The sequence below is a fragment of the Podarcis gaigeae genome (assembly GCF_964106915.1).
Source record: "Podarcis gaigeae genome assembly, chromosome: 5".
In the NCBI taxonomy this organism is placed as follows: Eukaryota; Metazoa; Chordata; class Lepidosauria; order Squamata; family Lacertidae; genus Podarcis; species Podarcis gaigeae.
The window spans coordinates 44,209,394-44,236,082 of NC_139681.1; the positions used below are offsets into that span (position 1 = coordinate 44,209,394).

General features: G+C 40.5%; 2 protein-coding genes and 1 long non-coding RNA gene across 8 annotated transcripts in view; 1 reads left to right on the top strand and 2 right to left on the bottom strand.

The window, feature by feature from the left end:
• The window catches only part of DOCK1 (dedicator of cytokinesis 1), a 371,865-nt gene that overhangs the window by 204,196 nt on the left and 140,980 nt on the right, over positions 1–26,689 (bottom strand). The gene's annotated exons all lie outside the window — the stretch shown is intronic.
• The window catches only part of INSYN2A (inhibitory synaptic factor 2A), a 61,253-nt gene that overhangs the window by 24,155 nt on the left and 10,409 nt on the right, over positions 1–26,689 (top strand). For 2 of the 3 annotated variants that reach the window (XM_083741083.1, XM_083741084.1), the window contains 3 exons: positions 747–1,947; positions 11,138–11,230; positions 23,054–23,125. In XM_083741083.1, the coding sequence (XP_083597209.1) occupies positions 747–1,947; positions 11,138–11,230; positions 23,054–23,125 (1,366 nt within the window). The remainder of the gene's footprint in view (positions 1–746; positions 1,948–11,137; positions 11,231–23,053; positions 23,126–26,689) is intronic. The other variant, XM_083741085.1, reaches the window with a different exon arrangement.
• Positions 23,244–25,005, bottom strand: LOC310845698. Its single transcript, XR_014564914.1, has 2 exons — positions 24,272–25,005; positions 23,244–23,476 (listed from the first exon to the last, which is right to left on the bottom strand). It is a non-coding gene; the product is annotated as an uncharacterized lncRNA (long non-coding RNA).

Here is a 26,689-nt window from a genome sequence, read left to right on the forward strand (position 1 = left end):
TTCCGTGCGCTGCACTGGTGCTGGCTCGCCAGAGCAGCTTCGTCACGCTGGCCACGTGACCCGGAAGTGTCTGCGGACAGCGCTGGCTCGCGGCCTCTTAAGTGAGATGAGCACGCAACCCCAGAGTCGGACACGACTGGCCCGTACGGGCAGGGGTACCTTTACCTTTACTCTGTGTAAAGGGACGTGGGTGTCACTGTGGGTTAAACCACAGAGCCTAGGGCTTGCCGATCAGAAGGTCGGCAGTTTGAATCCCCGCAATGGGGTGAGCTCCTGTTGCTCGGTCCCAGCTCCTGCCAACCTAGCAGTTTGAAAGCACGTCAAAGTGCAAGTAGATAAATAGGTACCGCTCCAGCAGGAAGGTAAACGGCATTTCCGTGCACTGCTCTGGCTCGCCAGAAGCGGCTTACTCATGCTGGCCACATGCCCCAGAAGCCGTACGCCAGCTCCCTTGGCCAATAGAGCAAGATGAGCGCCGCAACCCCAGAGTCGTCCGCGACTGGACCTAATGGTCAGGGATCCCTTTACCTTTACTCTGTGTAAAGCTGAGTTGTATACTATCCATTGTTTTACCAGAAAACTAAAACAGCGTAGAGAACAACAATATATGTACACGTGGAGATAACCAACCAAGCAATAGGAGACCCTAAACTTACTCTTTTTCCTTCAGAGTTTCAGATGTTTTGATTAAACACCTACATACTTAGTGCAATAAAATTCTTCCTAAAAACTGTTTCTGAATACAGGAACCATGGAGAGTAAGGAACCCAGCAAGTGCTTGCTTACAGCCTCTGAAAGTGAAGTTGATCCAGCAACATCCCTTGCCTTAGAGATGAAATACGCACTGGATCCCAACCGGCAGATCAAGAAAAGAAACAAAGCCCTGCAGGTGAGATTCAAAGACATCTGTGACGCCCAAAACGAGCAGAGAGATAAACAACTCTCTACATTACAGCAGAGTGACAAAAAGGAAGCAAAGCCCATCTCTTACAGAGCAGCTTACCGGAAATATATGACAGTGCCTGCTCGGAGATCAATCCCTAACGTTACTAAAAGTACAGGAGTTCAGACTTCGCCTGAACTTAAAAAGTGTTACCAGACATTCCCCTTGGACCGGAAAAAGGGGAGTATCATCAAAAGCATAGCTTCTGTTGACACTTTTCCAAGTCAAAACAATGGATTCCTAATAGATGTTAAAGATAAAGACAGCAAAATCTCAGGGGAGGCTGCTCAGTGTAGCAAGAAAGTCACTGGATTTGTGACAGCTGAGTTTATTTCACATACTAATGAACGCATGAATGCAATAGAGCAGCCTTCTAGTGACAACTGTTCGGAGACATGTAGAAGCACTGATTTGCACAGCTGTACTAAAGAACCTCCTTCTCTTCAAAATTCAGCAGCTTCTGTTTTAGAAGAGCCTGATTACCAGCTGCATGACAAAGCAAAACACCACAGTGGGCCGTTGGGGAACGAGGAGGCTAATCCATCCACCCATGGAAAAGTGTTCAAGACAGAAGTAGCTTCTGTCTACTTGCCTGCATCCAGTTCTCACGTCTCACTGACGGACCTGCAAAAATCTGCAGCAGGGAATGACTGGTCTCTGTGCCCGACCGAGGAGGACAAAAAAAGAACAGTGCATCTTAATGGTCTGCAATCACAAGCCGTAAGTGCAGCTCAGGCCTGTTCGACGCAGGCACAGTGCCAATCAACCGAATGTAATGAACAGACCCTTCAGATACATGTTTCACCTATGGAAGGAAAACAGCCTTGTCAGACAGCAGTTGCTGTGAGTGAAGGATGCCAACAAATTGTGCCTCACACAGAAGTGGTAGACTTGAAAGCACAGCTACAGATGATGGAGAACTTGATCAGCTCAAGTCAGGAAACCATAAAGGTCTTGTTGGGTGTTATTCAGGAGCTGGAAAAAGGAGAAGCTCATAGAGAAGGGTAAGCTGTTTTTGGAATCTTCCTTAATATGCATGATCACATCATTAGTTAAAATGAATTCTACTAAGCAATTTACAGTTCCATTTATATGTTTATGTGCCCTTAATGTTTTACTTTGAATGTGTTAGAACTGCTGTAAGAGTACATTCAACTGCATTTGCATCATATTGCTGTATTAATTTGGGGTATTTTCACCAGATAATTATACCTGATTCACCATACCTGCAATACATAATTCAGTGTCTAGCTTGACACTAACATACTAATGCTTCAAATGACCTTCAGTCTATTTCATTTTGTTTCTAATGCACATATAATAAATTAGGATTTTTGAGTACAACTGTGCTCCTAAGATAAACATACTTTTGATATCAACACAAGTGATTCAAAAGAATATTGAAATTAAAATATAATCACTTTACATATTGGTCTCAAATCAAAAAGTCATTAAAAAATAGTAAAGTTAAGAAATCTTTGCTTAGTTCTTTAAAAACAGATTGCTCTGGGAGGCTAACAGGAAAGCATTCAATGGAATACTCAAATAATCCAAAATATACAGCAGCGTCATTTGACAGAAAGGGAATGCAGAGAGTATTTTAAACATGAACGCATGCGGTCCTGCTTTTGTTCTACAATTTCCTATAAAAGTGTTACTCAGTGTTATTCGTACCAGCATAGCTATTTACTCAGGCTCAGCTAATTAAGTCTTTATCTGATAATTGCAACTTTTGTGCTTTTGGCATCTCATATGCATCCCCCTCCTTCACCCCTTTAAAGATGCATTGTCTTCATTTGCTGGTTAATTCAGCGACTGCATTCTAGCACACATATACTTTTCAAATTAATGATTGCATGCCTCAAACACCTCCATGCTTTCTAACTGTTTTACGTAGCTCTTGCTTCCCCCACTCCAGTAAACATTCCCCCTTTGACTCTTTACATTGAAAGTACCACTATGTTCTGTGCAAAGCTCCTGGTGCTACTCTCACCCTAAGTAAGCAACTGACTAGTGTACACGCCCTTATTAAAATGGAAGCAGGTTGTTCCCTGGAATAAAGTTGTTAACATTTTACCCCACCCCCCACCCCAAAGATGCTTGGACTATCAGCTTTACAGAGTTGATTTAAATGTATAGCCTACCATATCCCCAGTGGCTGTGTCAGGTTACACAATTTTCAATACAGCAAGACTCATTTCCTGCTTTTTAGCTGCTTAAATGTGAACTTTTGGTTGTTGCACATCCTTTGTGATTATATACAGTAATTCATTCCTTTCACTGGTGGTGTTTGGTTTCTCAGCATGGTATCTTACTACCTTTTTACAATAGGAAAATTCTGTCCAAGTTCTGTTGCTTGTGAACAGTCTAAATATATGTTCCCTTCGTATTATTAAGAACAGAGAGTTTTTAAAGTACTGAGGCTGCAATTCTGTATTCACTTACTGAAGTCAATGGGATTTACTTTTGAGTAGACTTGTGTAAAATAACTACTACCCTTTTGAGATTTTTGCATCTATTCCTATACAAATCCTAAACTAACTCAGAAATCTGTGCCAGTTTATTTCATTCAAAACCTCAGCTTTCAAATAACGGAATGCATTTCTCTTATATATAGTCTAATGATCAGCATATTTTCAAGTCAGTCAGAAACCCATCTACTTGGTGATGCTTTGATCCCTTTGATTTAACTGGTTATCAGTGGATGATTTATAAGTGTGCAAGTTTTCAAGATCACAGAGCTCTGCTTCAGATAGATTGCTATCTCACAGTTCTTATTCTGCCTGCCTGAAGTATTCTGCGAAAGCTTAAAGCTATCACCATGCAAATTCCAACACCATCTGACTTCATTAGAGAGCTTAGTTTAAATAGGTTCCATTATTATTATTATTATTATTATTATTATTATTATTATTATTCCCTGCTCTTCTGCTTATAGAGCAAAAATTTCCTCTAAGTGCAACAATCAAGTGTGATGTTTCCCTCACTATCAAACCTTTTTAAAACACCACTACCAAGAAAGCCCTGTTTTACAACCAAGTTGATGGCCCAGGAAGTAGAGCCTTCAAGGCAGACCTCAAAGCTCAGGCAGATCTATATGGGAGCAGTGTTCTACAGATAACCAAGTCTAAGACCTTTTAGGGCTTTCAACTCTGAAACCAACACTTTAAATTGAAACCAGAAATACATACATAACCAGAATAGAATAGCAGCCTTTTCAGATGCTTTGCTGGTCTACAGCCAATGCATTTTGGCCCAAGTTACATTTCCAAGCTGTTTTTCAGGAAACAAGAGTTGTTGTAGTCCAGTAAGAGATAATTGCAGTAGTCTAGTCTGGATTCATTTATTTTAAAGCGCGGGTGGTGCTGTGGGTTAAATCACAGAGCCTAGGGCTTGCTGATCAGAAGGTCGGTGGTTCAAATCCCCACAACGGGGTGAGCTCCCATTGCTCTGTCCCTGGCTCCTGCCAACCTAGCAGTTCAAAAGCACAAAGTGCAAGTAGATGAATAGGTACCGCTCCGGCGGGAAGGTAAATGGCGTTTCCGTGCGCTGCTCTGGTTCGCCATGCTGGCCACATGACCTGGAAGCTGTACGCCGGCTCCCTCGGCCAATAAAGCAAGATGAGCACCACAAGCCCAGAGTTGTCCGCGACTGGACCTAATGGTCAGGGGTCCCTTTACCTTTAGTCTGGAGTCATTTATTTTAAAGTAAGTGTGCCTACTAGGAACTCAGTCTAAAGCATGGATAAGTGAAGCTGTCTGTCTTCTCCACAACTTCTCATGCACTTAAGATTAAAACTCCTTCTCCCCTCAGGTGCAAAATCTTACTGACTGGTTGAACAATTGTATTTATATATTGCCCTTCGTCAAAATTATTCTGGGGTAGGTCACAACAATACAAGAGTTACCAATATAACCATAGGACGCAGTGATATTAGCAGCAGATTAAAATGCCTGAGTGTGGGGGTTTTTAAGGCCTACAATATTAATGAAAAAGGCCTACAACCTCAGTGCCTTGCAAGCTACTGTGTAACAGGGGCAGCTCATCAACAGAAGATCATAACCAGCCAATGAATAAGCTTTGTATATTGTAATTTAATCATATATTCCAGTGGTTTGAAACAAATCTTCACAGAACCCTTCTCAACATGTGGCAAGAGTTCTGGAGCCAGTGACCGTGTGAAATTGAAGCACTGTTATTTGTGAACTGAATGCATGACATAGACCATGCCTGAATATTTCACATCAACAGTACATTGGAGGGGAAGACAAGTGACAGTGGTGCAAGCTCTCTTTGAAAATGGGTTATTTGCCATTACTGATGTTCTCTTTGAGGACACTATACTAAGCTCTTCCTGCCTTCCCCCAAAACTGCTTGATCCAATCTAACTTCCTTCAGTAAAGCAAGATTCTTCACGTGCTCCGGAACATGCCACACTGTTCAGCAAAAGAGGACTTTCCTCAGTTCATATGGGTTTTTAAAAAATGAAAATTCTATTATGAACTAAATTGTACACATTTCCCAGATACTGTACTTAAATGAGAGGGCCTTTTCTGTGGTGGCACCCCAATTTGCAGTGTCTATGCTAGGGAGGCTTAACTTGTGCCGACATTGTAAGAGGGAGGGGGGTTGGTATCAGGTGAAGAACTTCCTGTTTTATATAGCACTTGAAGTCCTAGTCTGTGTTTAGCTTTTAGGGGTGGTTTTTTTTTTTTTTTTTGTTAGTCTTGGATTTTTATGAAATTATATTTACTTGTTCTATGCATGTTCTGGGAAGAATATGCTAAGTTTCACCCTAGAGTGAAACCCTGTCCCTTTTACTTGATCTCTCAGCAGCTTTCAACACCACTGACCATCCTCCTTGATCAAATGTTCAGGATGTGAACTGTATTGTGGTGTTTCCATTCCTACCTGCGTCCAGAGAGTTGAGGGAATGCTCCTTGCCCACACATGCAACAGCACATGGGCTATGAGGTTCCACAGGACAGTATTTTGTTCCCAGTACTATTTAATACCTATGCAAGTAAGGCAAATGATAAAAAAGGTAAATGACCAAGGATACCTTAAGGACTGCCAGAGCTCTTATATCCCTGCTTGATCACAGAGATCATCCAGAAAAGTGGCTTTTAGTTGTCCCCCATGTAGAAGTCAGGCATTTAGTTTTACATGCCCCATGCTGTGGAATACCTTTCCAGCAGAGATTCAGCAAGCACTGCCCCTGTTAATTTTCAGGAGCCTCTTGAAGACTTTTTAATGCTGGCAGTTGTTTAAACATTTCCAAATGACTCAGCCATTTTTATGATTATTTTAATGGCATGTTATAATGTACCTGCTGTATGCCACATTGACATTTTATATGAGTAGGTGGTCTATAAATATTCTTTATTAATAAATGACCCACTCCCTTTCATGAGTCATACCAAGGACAAGTTTAGGTTGGCTACCAAGGTCAGCCAAAACGCATAGACCTCTGGTGATTAAAATACTGTAGTAGTACGCACAACTGCTTGTATATCGAGTAAATAGATCTATGTATTACAGAGAAGATCATGCTGGCCAATGTTATTGTGAGGTTTTTGATTGACATTAACAACTTTAATAGAAAATGTATTTTGTTTGTTTGTTTCATTTATGGAACACCTTTCTACCAGTGAACTCGGGGCAGTTTATCCTCACAGCAACCCTGTGAGGAAGGTTAGGTTAAGAGACAGGGACTGGCTTGAGGCCACCCAGTGAATTTCATAACTGACTGGGGAGATCTGAACTCTGGTCCTGCATGTCCTAGTTCAACACACCACACAGCACTTGGCTTTAGTAATATACGAAATACAAAGGACTCCAAATCAGGGGTGGCCAATCTGTGGCCTTTCTGATTCTGCAGGACAACAAAACCTAGCATCCCTTACCATTGGGAATTCAGGGGAGTTTGAGGTCAGCAACATCTTGAAGGCCACAAGTTATTTACCACTTTTCTAAACCAAGTGGGATTTTCTACTTTTTAAATGTGAGATTGCCTTCTTTTATGAAATCCATGACCCTTTTGCATAAAGATTATATACATGCTACAATAAGGGCTTCTTGAAATCCTATTTCAAAGGCGAAATAAGACCCCTTAAGTGTAGCAGTAAATATGTTAGGAATTATTCTAATTATCTCACAAAGTAGATATATTTACTTCTGTAGTTTATTTTATTATGTACAGGTAGTTACTCATTTTGGATCCTTGAAGAGAAAGTATGTTACTGTTAAGTAAGATTGGACTATTTGAAGATATTTTAACATCATTGCAGATAACGTCTAAGGTGGAAGCCTTTTCCTATATAGGAAAAACTAGAAAGATTATACCATTGGAGCAAGATTTTAAACAGCAGAGCTCTAGATTCTAACAAATGCAGCATTCTGCCAATAAACACAAATCAGAGCAGCCATTTTCAGATTTATTCAGAAAACTTATTTTTCCAAAGGAGGATCAACTCTCCTTTACCAACCTGCTTGGTTTCTATGCTATTGCATTTATATTCCAGCTTTTTCTCCAAGGAGGTTGGGGTGGCCTACATCAATCTCCCCTCTTCATTTAATCTCCACAACCACCCTGTTAGGGAGGTTAGGCTGAGAGGCAGTGACTGCCCAGTGACCTTCATAGCCTAGTGGGGATTTGAACCCTGATCTCACAGGTCCTGGTCCAACACCCCAACCTCCATGCCTCAATGGCTATTAGTGACCACTCATGATTCCCATTGTCCACCTCAAGGCTCATTTTGTCTGGTGCAAGTTCTACCACACTGTGCTTACACAAAGGCCCCTTCTGGCTATCAATAGCACCTTTAGCAGCCTGCAGTAACCAGTGATGTCAGCACAGTAATAGTGATTTTTAATTGGTGTATGAACTGAATTTTATGGATAACCCATAAGCAACCTACGTATTAAGAAAAGCTGCCAAAATTTAGAACTTTCCATTTTACAAGCCTTGAATTGATACTTAGCATACAAACCAAGTATTAACAAATGTTTATGTTAGTTATTGTTAAAACAACCAAGCACAGCAGACACAGTAATTGATCCTTTCTCAGTTCCAGTTCATAAGTGCTTTAATGAGACTGGGAGATCTTAGTGCTTAGCAGACTTCTTTTCACAAATCCACTGGAGGCCTTGTATGATGCTGATTGTGTCTATACTTATAACAGCTATATCAGCAGGCTAGGAATACAGGAAATCATTCTTCAGATATCCCTGCTCACCTTTCTGAAAGTCGGTTATATGCTCCCAGTTTGAGGACTGATGAAATAGTAACAACCTGCTGTACTGAAAATTATTTTGCAGAAAAAACGAGGAGAGAGAGCGAGCAAGCAGTTGTTACAGCAGCAAGCAGAGGGGCTTTTCTTTTTCTTTCCAGTTTGTATGCACAGACTATGCAGCTGGAATAATTTTTTCCCCAAGCCTTGGATTATTCAGAACACATTCATATGTCTCTTGTACTCCATTTGAATGCCTATGTATTTTTCAAAGAAAACTAAAACTGGGATTTGTGGAAATAATTCTGATTACAGAGAGCACAATAAGTTGCTTATGAATCGTACTCAACACAGTCTGTCTTGGGGGGGGGAGAGAGAATGTGAACATTAGAAAAAGGAAGAAAATGCAAAAGGAACCAGGATATATGGATTGTTACAAAAAAAAATGTCTGTATTCCCAAACTGTCTTTACATGCAGCCGTAAAAATATTAAGACTCAAATATTATAATAAATTGATTGACATGTAAAAAATCAAATAATCTGTAATCACAGTTTTCCACACAGTGAAGAAAGCAGTAATTTCCTTTATACTACTCACCAATCACAGAAAAAAATGTACGGGAGGAGGAAGTCAATTTCATTATTTAATAACAGCAACTGTTTATTTAGCTCACACAAACTGCTTTCCAATGCATTAATCTAATTATTAAGCAAACTTTCCTGACTATGCCTACTATGTGACTCATGCAGGAAGATGCCATAAAATTATTATTTAGCAGACTATTCTTTATGTCATCAAGACTGTAAAATCAAATCAATCTCCAATTTATTAAATCGGAGGCTGAATGAAGTTTACAGACACATTGAATATTTAGGACATCTTAACTAATCTCCCTTTCACCTTTGGATAAATGAACAAATAAGCAACACCGGGTTTATTCTCTCAGTATGTAGCAGTAGAAGCATTCAGTGAGCCAAGACAGTTAAAAAGGATGCACAGATATAACCTGCAAAAAAAAGGTTACTGTGTGGACTGCTTCCAGTCAATCAGCAGTGCCTTCTTCCAGAATCCCTCTCTCCCAGCAGAAAGTATTCCACACACCCTAAAGTTGCTCAGGCATCCTTGTGTTAGAGGAGGGAGTGTTAGGGCTCCTCCAGCCCATTCATGTGTGGTGCCATGTTGGCTAAGAGAAGGACAAGCATTCAAAGAATTAGTTGACTTCATCACATATGCATGCAACAAAATTATTTTCCTGAATTGGGGGGGGGGGGGAATGCATAATCACAACTAGAACCACTATGAGAGAGAGCATGGGAAGCTGCCTTACACCAAGTCATACCATTGGGTTCATCAAGTTCAGTACTGTTTATACTGACAGTTGTGGTTCGAGGACCCGATCCCCGCAATGTGAAATGAATACACAAGGACACGTGATATAAGGTTAATGGGCAAGGAAAGGCCACAACTTTATTGATTACAGCAGTGAAAAGGTATTGGCTTAGGCATTGGATCTCTAAAACAAGTGGGTTTATTCACCAGTAGGTGGAGCCTGTTGATGCTAATCCAACTATAGGCTCTCCCCTGATGTCACCGAGGGTCGTGCCATGGCCTCCCGCAAAACAAGCATTGGACAGAATACACGACCGCCAGATTCCTTTAACGGAATACCCAAAAATTGAAGGCATAGGCGATGGCCACACCTATCCCTTCGACATACCACAACACATTATTCCAATGCCTAACCCACCCACCAATACCACAAAAGTTGTGACGATTGCTACGAGGTAGGCGAAAAAAAACCAAAAAGCCTAATGCCAAATGGAAAAACTCCTACCAGGCCCCCTGGACAACCAGGGCGACCAACCTAAGGTCCATAGCAAGGCCAATGACCTAAGCCCTAACTCAAAGGGAGTGGAGGGTGGGTGACTCGCGGCGAGACGACGACGAAGAATGAGGCCGGGGAGAGGCTGGCGCCGCAGCAAAAGGCTGCTGAACACGCCCCCTCTGAGGCACCTGGTTGGATGCCTGCCGAGGGGCGTGGGCGCCAGCCAGGTGAGGTGGAGGCAGGGGGCTAACGCCCCCTGCTAGGGGCAGTGCTCGGGCTCCCACCCACAACCACTCCCCTCTCTTGCAGGGAGGAGAGTCTTTCTCCAGGTTTCACACAAAGGTAATAAGTCTTGAGGATGAAACTGCATCCTACTCTTCAGCTTCTGAAGAGCTGAGTTCTCTATTTCAAAGTGAACATCTAGTACTGTCAAGACTGAGTTTGCTGTGCCCAGACTATATCTAATGAAAAAGTGGCTTATTGGTGGGAAAACTCCTGATAAAACCCAGATCATGTGCGCACAGCATTCACATCCATTTGAATAGTAATGATCCTAGTTCTAATGTTTGGCCAACAAAGTGGTCAGTTTTTGCAACAGACAAGAATTAAAGCTAGTCCTCAAAATTTGAAGCTAATTATGTGAAACTGAAGTAGTTAACCCCCAAATTGGAGCTAGCTCTAGACTTAGGCCTGATCCTTGACTTAATATTACATCTGGCTTGCCTGCAGTGCAGTGTTATGTTGAGGGCATTTGCTTTCTACTAGGAAGTGGGACATTGTGATTTTAAACTATCCTGCAGATAGACTCAGGAGAGAGACATTCTCTCAACTGCTCAGGCAGTATGCATAGACTTCCTTATGATTTTTCATTGCACTTTCCTCTGCAAACGCTACATTTCCTACAGGAACAGCTGATAACTATAATAATTAAGCTATCAGCTCTTAGCCCTTTTTGTCCATAGTAGTGTTTCTCCACTGCAGAAAAGAAATGTTTGGCGAAATATCTGTGAAAATCTGTGGGTTTGCAAAATTACATTGCTGCTCACTCCTGTCCAATTCCCTCCCCCTTTGCAAAATCCACATGGATTTTGAATCCAATTCCCTACATAATTTTTTCACATGTATTCTTTCACAGATATTGTTCCATGGGGAAAAACCTTTTGTCGAAATCGGACCTTGACTATGTAATGAAAGCTTCTTCTCATTTGTTGAGACTTGATCCATTAAAGTAAGTCTTCTACTATTAGTGCGACTGGACTGTTATAAATCAATTATAAATTATATTAACCTAGTTCAGATATAGGAACAATAAGGGGAGGGGTGGAATCTATGACTTTATCATTGATCCAATAATTTAAGGATGGCTTTAATTAAACAAACAGAATAGAAATATTAATACAATCCTCATAGGAAGTTCTTACACTGCCAAATTCTGCGCCAAGTTCAGCAGCATACTTGGGCATCATCTAGCCAGAATACCATGGAAGATTCCACACTGGGTTCCCAAATTCCACTATGGTACATTATACAGTACCTCTTTCCCCCCTCTACTGAACATGCCCCCTCCACCCCAAGTCATATCACAATGAGACCAGCTTTTCACATTGGCAGAAAATGTCGGCGTTGCATGCTTGTGCAAAGCAGATGTAGAAGCTTCTAGTTCTCTAGTTGACTAGTTCCTCTGTGTTGCTCTAAGAGAATTAGCAAGCGCAGGAACAACTGGGACAATGAAGAATCATGGGTCAACCTGTTTATGTAAACCATAGAATGTAACATAGTCCTGGATGCCCTGTATACATGCACATAAAACCTCTTACAAAACACCCAAATGCCTTCCTGGAAATAGCAGGGAGGACTCAATTATCAACAAGCAGAAAATGCTATATGCAGTAGGCATGGCAGGTATGATGAAAGGCAAAACAAATTCATATAAGCTAAATCCACATAAGTTATTTTTAAATCCACTCCCACAATTCCAGGGAGTGTATTATCCCATTGCATTTTTTTTTTGGGGGGGGATATACCAAATACTGGACTAAGAAGTCCAAGAGCAAAAATAAATCACTTTAATGCATATTCATACAACTAAAACTGGAATTTTTATGACAGCTACAAAAAAATTATGTAACCATTTATGAGTATTCTACCCCAACAGTAAATAACTGAATTAATCTAGACCAAGTCATTTTTTATCTTTGCATTTAGTGTTGCTTTCATATGCCTTTATGGTTAGATCAACAAGAGTATAATCTAAAATACTGAAGTTTATGTTTATTTTGTCCAAATTAGCCTGGCCATAATTCTGAGGGTGCACTTTTTATAGATACTTTCTTGAATGCAGATGTGCTAAAATGGCTCAGAGGCTGTAACAATTCACTGTTCTGCAGCAAATACTGCAAATCTATTTCGACATCTCCCCCTTGTCAAGACAAGAATAATTCTGTACAAGCTAGTATTACGCTGACTTTTGCCTGCAGTGGCCACTTCCTTGAATGTTCTTTCAATCGTGCTGCCCCTTTCGCTGTCATCACAAACTTTTGTCCTAGGGGTCTGAACATTTCTAATGTTTTCTGTGATATTGCCCATGGTAATAGCAATAGCAGTTGCTCTTCTAATTTTGCACTCATTCCAAAAAGAAAATACCTTATAATAATAATAATAATAATCTACTCATCAAAAATGCCTCTCAGCTATGATTTTCTTAACTTCAGTTTTTAAAATAATAGTTATCTGCAACACTCCCCCCCAACAAAACCTTCATTATTTTAGATGCCTTATAAGCAGTTGCCTTGAAATTGAGAACGGCTGATTCCTTTTATCCTCAAATCAAAAGCTAGAATTCGGCATCCAAATCATGTAATTGCTGTCTTTTAGCTTCAAAGACTTATAGTTTGGTAAGGAATACTGATCCACATGACTGCACATGACCAAAAGCAGGAACACGTACACGCACCATTATCCTGCAATACATTGCCCCCAAAAGTTAACCACATTACCCAGAATATAGTGTGCCACAGGTGCTTCCACGATTCAAGAATGAGTTAAATAAACACAATTCTTGATGGTTAAAGCAACCTAAGCTACAGGGAACCACACATAGAATCATTAGTATGTCTGTCCCGTGCAAAATTATTTCAGGAAACACAACAGGAGGCCCAGATAGTGAAGAAAGAAGCGAGAAATTTTCCTTCTCCCATACTTCCTATGGTGAAGTAGCACAACATATTGATCTGCAGGATAACTGAAAGCCAGACAAATGCAGGATATCCTAGAATTATTTGGTTAAGATGTCTAATATATATTCCACTGTATAATGATGGCAGTACCCACCACTCTTGCCCTTTGCACCAACTAAGGGCCAACTGGAAAACATATCCTAATATCTTTTTGTATGCCTCAGCCAGGCTTATAAATATCACTGAATAAGAAAAAAGGGTGTCACTGCTATCACAGAAATTACAGCTAGCCATGACTTCTCTGTTCACTCATCATATTTGACTGCACAAGCAAGGGAGGCTCATGGCTCAGTGGTATATCACTTACTTGCAGCAAATCTCAAGTTTATTCCCTAATATCTCCAGTCAAAGCATTCCAAGCAATAGGGATAGGATAAACTTCTGCCTAAGATGTTGGAGAGTCACTGTCGGTTGAAATAGACAAGTGTGTTAAAGCATTTTATATGTTTGATGCTAGGGAAAGCTAAGACTTTGAAAAGACATAAAATGTGGTATCCAAATTAACCCTAGTTTTCTTTTTATCTGGATGGCACAGCTTCCCCGTAATGGATATTAAATCAAGGCTTATGGCCATGCTACATGAAGTGGTTATAGTTTCTCTGTGGGTAAACCAGTCTCAAAGACCTAGTCAGCTATGTTCAGTGGGGGACCTAGGTGAAGTTACTCTCTCTCTTCGGTATATTGTGAAGCTGCAATGAAGTCCTGAACTCTTTGGTGAAAGGCAGGATACCAATGTAGAAAATAAAATTTGTATGGGTGGCTTTCCACTGTTTAGACTTCCAACTCTCTTCTGCTTTAACAGCTTATACCTAACAGACATCTTTAAAAAATCTGATTACAGCACAAAACAAGAATTATGTAAGTTAGATAGAGAACAGCTGTGTGAAAATTCAGATGATTTAAGGGGACCTATGAAGTCTGCATAGATTTTATTTCCAGAAGTCATCATTGTTGTTCTTTAGCATTATAACTTCTGAGTTATCTACTCCGATGAATTCGTATTAGTTAAGAAGGATATTACAAAATGGGTCAGTTTGACCTTCAACCACACACGAGTAAGAGGAGCTTTAATTATGAGACTTTCAAAGAGATTATCACTTAAGAAAGAATTTTTTGCTCTTTTTTATTGAAAATTACCAATGCAATCATTTAATTATGGCTCACAGAAAGCAACCAAAAGCTTGTGCAGGCTTTCTAAAAACAAGCTTTGAATGTGTGTTTTGAAGTAATTTGCTGGAAGCTGCTCAGAATGGCTGTGCAATCCAGTCAGATAGGCAGCATATAAATAATAATAATAATAGTTATTACTACTACTACTACTACTACTACTACTACTACTACTACTATATAACTTACACAGGGTCAACAAAGGACTTAAGAGCAGAGCAGTCTTCAATTATTTAACTATCTCATGTCAATTGCCCTTAATGAAGAAAATATATATATTCTGGAGGTGAATTGTCCAAAGTATATTTATTTGTTTCTACCACCAACAACTTTTGGTATACATTGTCAGTGATTTTATTCATTCAGTTGAACTTCACTTGAGTAGTATTCTACATGTTAGCTCCTCTTCATCCCATGGGCTTTCAGTTGGGAAGTGAACATGAGTGGGCTCCTTCCCCACTTTCATGGCTCTTACTGTAGGGAGGTATGAAAACTGAATTAGCAGTGGGTTAATCTTATAAACTCAGATGATATTCTACATTCAAAACTGCCACCTTGCCCCCAATCTGGGTATCAAGTAAAAGAAACAGGAGCTCCTGGTTTAGTTGTTCAGTTTTCTCCAGTGAGTAGAATGGAAAAGTGTGAACTTTTGGCCTATTCAGCTTTTCTGCCTCAGAACAATCCAGGAAGGTGGAGAATAATTTGTGAATGGCCCCTTAGCAGTTATACTGGATTGTTGTTGCTACAGTGTGAGACCAAATACATAATGGTATTTAGATGTTCTATACTTTCAATTCATTCCTGAAAAAACACATCTGTTCTTAGTGGTGATAGAGTTGAGCAGGCAAGAGAGATTCTTTCCATTTCTTCAGGCTCATAGATATACAAATTTGTGCTACCTATTTTCTGAGTCTTGATCTCTGGGATAGTGCATTGTCTTGGGTGCAGGCATATAGAAAAGAGAAGACTTCATGGTTCATGTTGACAGCTTGGCTACACCCAGGAACCATGATCTCCTTGGTGAGTGGAGTGAGACTAGCATTACCTCCACCTGCTGTTCCTGAATCTTCTGAATGACCCAAAGAATCAACTTGATAGAAGGAAAGTAGAGCAGACCAGTCAGACAATCTCTCACAAAGACATCTGTCCCAATGGATTTTTATATTTAAGAGAAAGAAAATGCTTATCTGAAGATTTAAGCATCCATTCTACCTGTTTATCTGCTCACCTAGTCCACTGTTGTGTTTTAACCCACTAGCAAATATAGACTATCTCTGTGGATGGCCAGTCACTTTTATCCCAGTATATTGTAGGCAGTCTTTCAAGGAGTCATGGAAGACTATTCTTCAGTGTTGTGATGAGTACTGCCTTGTTGGTTTATGCATGCTTTGGCTATGTTATCATTGCTATGAATCAAGATGTCATTGCTCCTGAAATGCTAGGAGAACAGCCTGTATGGCATTCAGTTTAAGCCAGCTGACACTTATCCCAGCTTCAGGCTTGGAGCAGGTCCATTGTGCCACTAGATTGTAAAGATGATCCCCCCAGATGATTAGTATTGTAATAAGAGTGTGACTTGCTTACAGGAATTAGCCGTCATTTGGGGGGCTCCAAAGTTCTTTGATGAAATAGCCACAGACAGATGAAGTTGTTGAGCAATTTGATTCTGGAAGGGTAGAGGTAGCAATTGCATGGCTATAGTAGGGAGAGAAGTTTGAAGGGGCATTTGCTGAATAGAAGATGTCAGTTATAACCACCAGAATAAAACAAATATGTTTTGGAATTCTACAATTCAACCACTACAAATGTAGAAGTTAACTGAAAGAATGATGTTATTGTAGGTGAAGCACTTTACTAAACAAAACATCACTTCTGGGAATCCCAATCTACTCCAGGTACAGCACCCATGTGTCAGTAGCTGATGATCCTTCCATGTAGTTGTGAACTCCAACACACTGGTGATTACAAGATGCTTTCTGCACAATTGAGGTGCAGTTATAATAGGAAGTGGATCACTGCTTTTTCTCTTTTCCCACCTGAACGGCTATTTTCACCTTTTGTGACCTTTTTTTTTTTTTAAGTGAGATTGGTTTTCCTCATCATCACCACAAGAAAGAAAATGATTGATCTGCATCTCATGGAAAGTTTCTACATCTAGAAGTTGGCAGGGAAATTCCAGGCAGATCCCCTTTGATGAATTTATTTGCTGAGCTCCATGTGCCAGACAACATGCTTCTGCACAAAATGGCAGCCACAGATAAAATAGGGAAGAAGCCAAATGGCGCAAAGACCAAATCACATGTCTAAAGGTAACTTTCCCAGCCCCTGAAAAGGAACAGCAGCCAGTGATTTCATGCCATCCGTTCCATATCATTCCTAGATATGAAGGTGAGGGGATAGGCAGAGCTGTCCCATTCACAGTGGGAGAAAAGAAGCAAGGGAGTGCACCAAGATGCGGTTAAGAAGCACCACCCCCCAGTTTCTCTCCACTAGTGAAAGATTCCTAGAGTCATGTGTTGGGAGACTAATGACAGAATGAAAGTTTGTTTGCTTTTTTTTAATGGATTTAACATACCGTTACTAAGGGCTTGAAATTTCGGAATTGCCAAACAAATGCACACCGCAGGAACTAGCAGCTATATTATTTAAAAGGTGTCAGTGGTGGTAGTAGTTGTATGGCATACTGTAGGGTTTCATAATTTTTCTCCAAAGAATTAGTGGCTGTGCATTGAAGTAAAATAAGACATATGATGACCAATTTAAAAAGCAGTATCCAGAACTGCTAAGCCTATACATAGAAAAACTAAACTCAGCATTTGAGAATTATTTTTGGCATCTTTCCCCTAAAGGTTTCCTTGTTCTTCTTAGCACAATATGTTTCTTACCCTTGTTTTGTATATCTTGATTCAATGATACGCAACCCTCTTGCCTTCTCTATCTGGCCCTTAGGACCATACCTAGGTCATACACCAGGCATAGGCAAACTCGGCCCTCCAGATGTTTTGGGACTACAGCTCCCATGATCCCTAGCTAACAGCACCGCTGGTCAGGGATGATGGGAACTGTAGTCCCAAAACATCTGGAGGGCCGAGTTTGCCTATGCCTGTCATACATTTGCTGTAAACATAGAATCATAAGAGTTTGAAGGGACCTCAAAGGTCATCTTTTCCAATCCCTGCAATGCAGGAATCATAGCTAAAGTATCCATGACAGATGGCCATCCAACCTCTGATTAAAAACCTCCAAGGAAGGAGAGTCTATCACCTCTCGTGGGAGTCTGTTCCACTGCCAAACAGCTCTTACTGTCAGAATTTTCCCCAAAATGTTTAGTTGGAATCTCCTTTCTTGTAACTTGAAGCCATTGCCTTGAGTCCTACCATCTAGAGCAGGGGTAGGCAAACTAAAGCTTGGGGGCTGGATCCGGCCCAACCGCCTTCTAAATCCGGCCCGTGGATGGTCCGGGAATCAGCATGTTTTTACTTGAGTAGAATGTGTGCTTTTTATTTAAAATGCATCTATGGGTTATTTGTGGGGCATAGGAATTTGTTCATCCCCCACAAAAAAATAGTCTGGCCCCCCACAAGGTCTGAGGGACAGTGGACTGGCCCCCTGCTGAATAAGTTTGCTGAGGGCTGGACTAGAGCAGGAGAAAGCAAGCTTGTTCCCTCTTCCATGTGACAGCCCTTAAGATATTTGAAGATGGCTATTTTGTCTCTTCTCACTCTCCTCTTTTCCAGGCTAAACATACCCAGCTCCTTCAACCGTTCCTCATAAAGTTTGGTTTCCATCTTGCTTACCCTCCTCTGCACACATTCCAACTTGTCAACATCCTTCTCAAATTGTGGTGCCCAGAATTGGACACAGTATTCAAGGTGTGGTCTGACCAAGGCAGAATAGAGTGGTACTATTATTTACCTTGATCTGGACACTACAGTATACTTCTGCTGATGCAGCCTAGAATAGCATTAATTTGTTTTGCTGCTGCATCACACTGTTGACTCATGATAAGCTTGTGGTCCACCAAGACCCCTAGATTCTTTTCACATGTACTGCTAGTAAGCGAGGTATCCCCCATTTAATACTTGTGTATCTGGTTCTTCCTGCCTAAGTGCAGAACCTTACATTTGTCCCTGCTGAAATTCATTTTGTTAGCTTGTGCCCAGTTCTCCAATCCGTTAAGGTCATTTTGAATTCTGATTCTGTCATCTAACAGAATTAGCTACTCCTCCCAGTTTGGTGTCATCTGCAAATTTGATGAACATCTCCTCAATTCCTTCATCCAAGTCATTTATAAAGACATTGAACAACAACGGGACCAGGACTGAACGCTGTGGCACCCCACTTGTCACTTTTCCACAGGATGACGAGGAACCATGACTGAGTACTCTTTGGGTTCGATCAGTCTACAAATCTTGTTATCTCATTCAACCCACATTTTACCAACTTCCTCACAAGAATATCATGGGGGATTTTTTCAAAAGCCTTACTGAAATCAAGATACACTCTGCCCACAGCATTCCCCTGAAACCTATAAATTTTTTTTAAAAGGTCAGTCTTTTAAAAACACATGACAATCGTTCACTGCAGTAGCTGCTGAAATTAATCCAGTTAACCCTTTCAAGCACCGTGAATACAATGCCTACAGTATTAAGTGTGTGTAGGTACACATACATGCAAATTGCAGCACAAATTTTAGTGGTGGGGTAGTTCTGCATATGAAAAGAAACACAGAGACAGAAATCGCTGCTCCACTGAACAGAATGGCAAAGCAGACACTGAAGAGTTTTGTTTATACAATAACAACAACCACGACGCATCTGGGGCTCTCAGGAAGAGTGACTCGTTCTCGTATTCCTAAAGAGCAGGCACTGTTGTCCTATGGGGGGGGGGAGAATTTCGAGTGGTGACACCTCCTTCAAGCCAGTAATTTTTTTCTCTGTGTAATTACATAGATTCTAGTTTCACTCAAAACATTTTATTGTCGAAATGCTGTGCTTTACATGCCCACTGCAAACCAGATAAAAGAGGTGGCAGTTGTAGTTGTACTTAAAAATCGCCACATTCACTGTTAGCATACTGAAATGGAACTAAGCAAACCACAGCCCAAGGATATTAGAGTCACTGACCCCTAAATGTACTCAGTTGTGAAATTCAGCAGAATCCGATTGGATAAGGGAGCTTTCATTTACATAATAACTAGGATATTATTAATCCCTGCACTCAGACTGGCTAAGGGCTATTAGCCACAGTCCGTGAAGTAGAATAATCACTGAACAGTTGAGAGCTAATTCAGCTAGGGATTCTAACTGATAGGTACTTGTGAGGGTATAAGCCAGTCAAAAAGAATTTGCATAACAGTTATGCCATTAAACTCATCAACCTGCCTAACCCTTGAAAGCAAAGTAATTCATGTTTAAATTAATTTGGCACAGGGCAGGGGTGAATTGGTAGGGGCCCAATGGAACATATAAGGCAACCGTTTCTACTTGGCTAAGACCAGTTATGAAGGGATGTATTGACACTGTTCAGTTATTGGTTAGTTAGCTGATAAAATTCAGGGGGAAGCAACACGTTTTATATTTGCTCCAAAATTTGGTAGCAAGAGACTGATCCACTTTGAACTTCATTATATTAAATTCAATGTGATGCACAGCAGTGGCCCACATAGATTTATATGAAAGGGAGGGGAAGTCTTGAGCCTACTGCCCGCCCCCAAATAAACAAAAGAAGTGTTATTATTCTGAGGAACTGAAATGGTGCTTTCATGAACTATTTGAGTCACAATCTATTACAAGGCTTCACGTTGCATTCTTCAAGGTTAAATGATGAAATGCAGAAATATGGCTGACTCTATAGGAACACATTCTCTCTCAATGACAGCGTGAACGGACCTCATTTGGAGGTGACAGTATCCCAGGACACAACTGTTAAACTGTCTCAAAGATTTGGCAGGCAGAACTACTTGAAACTTGCTATACATTATAATGGGCAGAAACATCTTATGGCAAATATTTACAATAACTAATTGCTGCACTAATGTACATTAGAGGCTTCAGTTTATGGGTTATCTTTGTATATAGACAAGTCACTGTTATCTGTTCAAAATGTGGATGTTACTTGATCCCATCTGACACCTTTATATGTGGTGAGCATGTTTGTAAATATTATTACTGAAATACAAAGTAGGAGGTGAAATATAATGATATATATTCCCATCTACTAACATGCCCTTGACTCAGACAAGATAAGTTTTTCCAAAAGCTCTTCACTTCTTTCAAGAACAAGGCAGATTAAGGGCCAAAGTATATGTGGCATTAAATGATCTCTGCATTTCATGTGCTAGTTTTTAAACTGTAAATTGCATCCATGAGCAAGAGCAGCCAAATGCTGGAGTCCCAGCATGCGAAGGGGAGATTCAATCCCTCCTTCCCTTGTTGTATTCCTATTCTAAAGCTGCAATTTGATTTTGGGCAAATCCCCCATTGGAGCTAATCTGCCATTGGTCCAGTTTGAACCTAAAAGAGCTGACTGTTCCTCTAAGTGGTAACAATGAGTAGAACCAACGTTCTAAGGAAGCAAACATGATATGTGACACATTCGAGACCTCTTCAGACCTAGGAGACACTTTTAGCACAAACATTTGGGGACCCATTTATTAATCTTTTACCATATATTTGCATGGTGGTATTGCTCCTGTTGAGGTCCACCTTACCTTGGATCAGGCTGTGACTCACTAGTGAATCCTGACCCACCAGATGAAGAAGAGTGCTATGAGATACATTAAAATATGCACTCTAATATAAAAAATTATATATAGACTGACACTTTTGTGCTTGTTGGTAGATGTAAATTTGTGTTTATAGTTCACAATGACATAAGAAGAGCCCTGCTAGATCAGAGAAAAGGTCTGTCTAGTTCAGCATTTTGTTTCCTACAGCAGCCAACCAAACAGAGACAATAACTCCCCTTCTTATTTTGCTTTGTTTCAAACATTAGCACACAGAGAGCATTTGGGATAATTTGGGAGTCAATAATTGATAGGCTGGCAGGTATACTTTGGCTAGGATCCAAAGAGCTACTTCAGTTGAAGCAAGGCATTTATAATAACACAGCAGAGCATGTATTATAAGCTGAGCCTTATTTCATATCACAAGCTGCTTTTGAAATTCATCTCACTTGCTGAAGCAGATGACTAACATGATGTGTAACTCAAAAGAACTACATATGTACCCCTGCCTCCCCTTCTCTTGTCTTCCCAGAGTATAAAGTTTAGATTCCAAATTCCCCCAGGCCAGGGACCTATCCTCTTGTGTTCTGTAAAGTGCTATGCACACTGATAACTTGATATAAAAAACAGATAACTGATCACGGTGCATTGGGGTGGAGGCTACTATTTAAAGAGACACACACACCCCGGCTCATGGAACCACTTTCACAGTTCACTGGTGAATGGATTGGATTTGAAGTGCACCCCAGAAATGGAAAATAAAAATGATAAGGCTGAGTGTACGCTAAATGGCCTTGGCAGCCAGGAATATTGAGCACATTTCCTTATGTTCATGCTGCTGGACCTTAAATGTGGCATGTGGTACAATCCCCTGCTCTCCACTTTTTTGACTGTGAAGTATTTGCCACTGAGTTCAGTAGGACTTACTCCCAGGTATGTATAGGCTGTGTCCTGAATAGCACTGAGATTCATATAAGTACATAAGCAACAGCAATTTCACCAGTGGTGTTTCTGGGGCACTGAAGTTTTCCACAGGATTTTATATGCAGGCAGGGCAGGGTAAACACAGAGTTCAAACTAGATCGTCCTTGCACACATATTAATATCCAAACCACAGCATTCTACACCTCACCTCGTTTTCAAGTGGCTTACTGAATTAATTCTTAAACTTGCTAACAATCTTTTTTAAAAAAACCAAACTTACAGGATTTGGGATAAAAACTTGCACCTAATTTGGATGTTATCTTTTAACAACTTGCTTTGCAGTATGCAAAGCTACCTGAATCTGGCCTGTAACCTTAAGCTTTCTCAAAGCTTCACCTGTATTACAGCTATACAACAATTAGTTTACTATATTACATTAGAAACGGACAGCCCACAGGCCACGGACAGCTCGTGGAAGGCAGTCCCTTCAAATGTTCAGGTGCTATATGTCGTATTTCCAGCAATAGTGTCTAGGAGCTAGAAAGCAAATTATAAGAGTGAGAGTGATTTGTATGCCTTTCTTCATAATAAAGCCCTGCTGCTGAATAATGACTTTGAATATTTAGTTATGGTAATAGTCTTCATTCCTGTTGGCTACCACAGGCGACTGGAACATTCGCCTGATGGGGGTGGACAATGCACATCACTCAGGGCAGAACTTGTCACCCACTATGTTTTTGCTAAGTATGGTAATCTATAATGTGCAAATTATAGGTGAACATCCTGTTCATTTTACATATTTTAACCGCAGCCATCTGCTTAAACTGTCTGCCCTTGAATATCAAAGTTCATAGGCATCCTTATATTCCAAAGCACAGGTGTAAAAGTATGGCCAGCAACCCACTGGGGAAAATAAGGTGTTAATTGCTGTAGAAAACGAAAGCAAACCAAGAAATAAGCAAACACTTTTAATCATTTCATGTTCTTATCTTTGTAGGCTTTCATATCGGACTGGTCAAGACACATCTAACTGTGACACATGCAGGAACAGTGCATGTATAATCTATAGGTAGGTTAATAATTGCCATGTTCCTTTAAATTGGGTAAAAATGATTTTATTCTCTAGTGGAAGATAGAAAGCAAGTCAATGTTTTAAATTGCCATTTCAGCACGAATGCACAGAAGACTAGGAAATTAATGTTTATTGCACTATAAAATCCAATTTATAAAGTATTTCAGATATAAAAAGAGAAATGAGACGAGGACACATGTGTGTTCTGTATTTGCACCAGGCACACACAGAAAACTTCAGCATCATGAGAACTTTGAGCTTAGGGGCAATGCTGATGAACTTGAAAGCAATACTTAGTGAAATCTCAGGGGTGCTTTGCACTTCATGTTCCAGACTTCTTGTATGTACCTATTAAACGTGTTAGAATCAGAAGTAGACACACTCTTTTTGCTTTATGGAAAGACAGCCAGTCACAGACCTCCACATCATATCTACTTGATGAACACATGGTAGCATGCATGTCTCTACTTCAAAAACATTTTCAGTGGGTCGATATCACAGGTATCAATTAACATGTATTCATTAAAAATGCTAAGTGAACTCAAACTGAGAAACTGAAGGGGTGAAGCATTGTGGGGGGTCTGCAACATAACTAGTAGAATCAAGATAAATTATAATCAAATAAAGTTTAAAGTTTGAAACACTAAAATAATGCAGAATTTTAATAGCTTTAGCACGCTACATAGATAACACAGCACTGCATCAGAGGAAAATATCAAATATGTGCCACTATTCTCTGCAACAATGACAGTGAGGACTAGGTCAGTAGGAGGAAACTGACTGCAACAACTGAGTAGCTCAGGGAATAATGGTGGGATGCTTAGAACACAAAAGGCTATATTAGTGACTACATTTCATATTTTAAGTCTTATGGTGTCTGTTTGAACAATATATCAAACACAAATTGAAATGCAGGAAGCCTAATGCTATCTCATTCATTCTCCTTTGTAATGTATGCTGTTAAAGAAATTAGGGGCTCTAACTTCAGAAGTTCTTAAGGGCTCAATAGCTTCAGGTGGATTTTGCTCCCAATTTTCCAATTGCACATGATGTTTAGGTGAAAATAGCAGCAAATCAGATATGCTTTTGCTGCATCATTATTCAAAGCTATTTTTGTTAAAAGTTAATATTTAACATCTGTACCTTTGTGGGGATGCAGGTGGCACTGTGGTGTAAACCACTGAGTCTTGGGCTTGCCGATCAGAAGGTCGGCAGTTCGAATCCCCACGATGGGGTGAGCTCCCGTTGCTCGGTCCCAGCTCCTGCCCACCTAGCAGTTCGAAAGCACGTCAAAGTGCAAGTGGATAAATAGGTACCGCTCTGGTGGGAAGGTAAACGGCATTTCCGTGTGCTGCTCTGGTTTCGCCAGAACCGGCTTAGTCATGCTGGCCACATGACCTGGAAAAACTGTCTGCGGACAAACGTTGGCTCCCTCGGCCAGTAAAGCGAGATGAGCGCCGCAACCCCAGAGTTGTTCGCAACTGGACTTAATTGTCAGGGGTCCTTTACCTTTTTACCTTATTTTATATTAAGGTGAACTAAAATAGTAACTTCAGAAAGAAGCATGGACATATGTAGAAATTTATATATCAGATGCATTAAATACTACAGTTCAGTTTGCATTTTAACACTGTAAAGAGGAGATGGGGAACTTGTGGTCCTCCCTATGTTGCTGAAATACAACTTCCATCATCCCTGACCACTGGCCATGATGGCTCGGGCAGAATGGTACTTGGAGTCCAATAATAGCTGGAGGGTAACAGGACACCACACCTTGCAGTGAAGAATGTCCCAGATTTTTTTTTTTTTTTAGAAAACCTTGTTCTTTCCTTATTTTTCATTAAATCCCCTCTTCCAAACATTTCCACCCATGTAAGGGCTCCAGACCAATGTTTACATTTAAAAAGTCGAATCTTTTTTTTTTGGGGGGGGGGGGGGTTGCCCTAGAGTAAAATTTCTGGAATAAAGGAGAAAGTGGGGAGAGAGTTGCACATCCTGCTATTTCCGGAAGCAGCTGTTTGGTTAACGTTAGACACAATTGTGTTGTAATATGTAGTCTGGGTGGGTGGCAAACAAAACAGGAACCATAGTAGTTATATTTTTCAGTCAGCACTCACAACCATATCTACCAGCATGGGAGTCTGAGCTCATTGGGAAACATATATAAATACCCTTGTTCTCTATACTGGTGATACAATCCACTACATCCAAACATTAGACACAAACATACATAAAGTGTTAAATGTGTAAACAGTGCATCCAAGAAGAGTAGACATGAAACAGGCTCCCCTGCCAGCTGTCTAAAACTTTCTCCTCTTTTTCCTGTCCCTGCTTATTTAGACTGCATCACCTTTCACTCCATCCATATTTTTACAAGGATAAACTTCACTGTCCTATTCCCATGAGGACAATAATAAAATCCAAAGAGCTGGAAAGAGAGGGTTTTCCTTTCTGGCAACTGTAATGCAAGAGGCAGCAGAGAAAAGCACTGCACTGTTCTCCAGAGACTATTGCCTCTCACGCTCACTCTGTGCCCAACACCACAAACACACACACACACACATAGAGTAAAGGTAAAGGTACCCCTGCCCGTGCGGGCCAGTCGTGTCCGACTCTAGGGTTGTGCGCCCATCTCACTTAAGAGGCCGGGGGCCAGCGCTGTCCGCAGACACTTCCAGGTCACGTGGCCAGTGTGACAAGCCGCATCTGGCGAGCCAGCGCAGCACACGGAAACGCCGTTTACCTTCCCGCTAGTAAGCGGTCCCTATTTATCTGCTTGCACCTGGGGGTGCTTTCAAACTGAGAGAGAGTCATAAACACATAATCAAAGGAAGTTCATTCACGTGGCAAAACCACCTCAACATACAAAGAGAAGAACCAGTCTGAATGTGAGAAAGCAGACATGAGAGAATGGCCCTCTCTAAGCACCTCCACTTACAGACAAGAAACAATTTTCTAAATCTGCCCTGATTAAAGCATATTTTGTTTTGAACCAAGGCAGCTATTTAAGAGGTACTCATAATGTGCTTAAGAGGCTGTGTATAAACTCAGGAACATAATCGTAGGGTAGAGGTAGGATGTGCTTAGAAAACGCATATAAATGAAACCCCTTTAAACTGGCCTTAACTGAAGCATAAAAAGCAGCCTTACAGCAATAAATCTATTGCCCTCCTGACTACCCAACTGCATCCTCTATTGTCAAGTACAGCAACTGAGAAAGTGAAATGTAGAAATTATTAAATGTAATTATTTTTTCTCAATATGACATTCTTGGAATGTTAATGTACCATGGCACAATAGCTGGTGTCTAATTAAAGACCATCATGGCATGAAAGATAAAGATTTCAAACAACTTAAATCTTCTTTTCCTGGTTTTTTCCCCCTTTTATTTTACTGTTCATCAAAATACCTGATTATTTTGACCAACTTTATCAGTGCCTAATATTTTTAATATACACCGAAGCTCTTCTTCCTACTTTCTAGACAGATTTCAAAGTAGTATGCAGTTGGCTACTTGGTTTTTATGTATGGGGAATTTGGTTTGTCATATATAACGAGGAT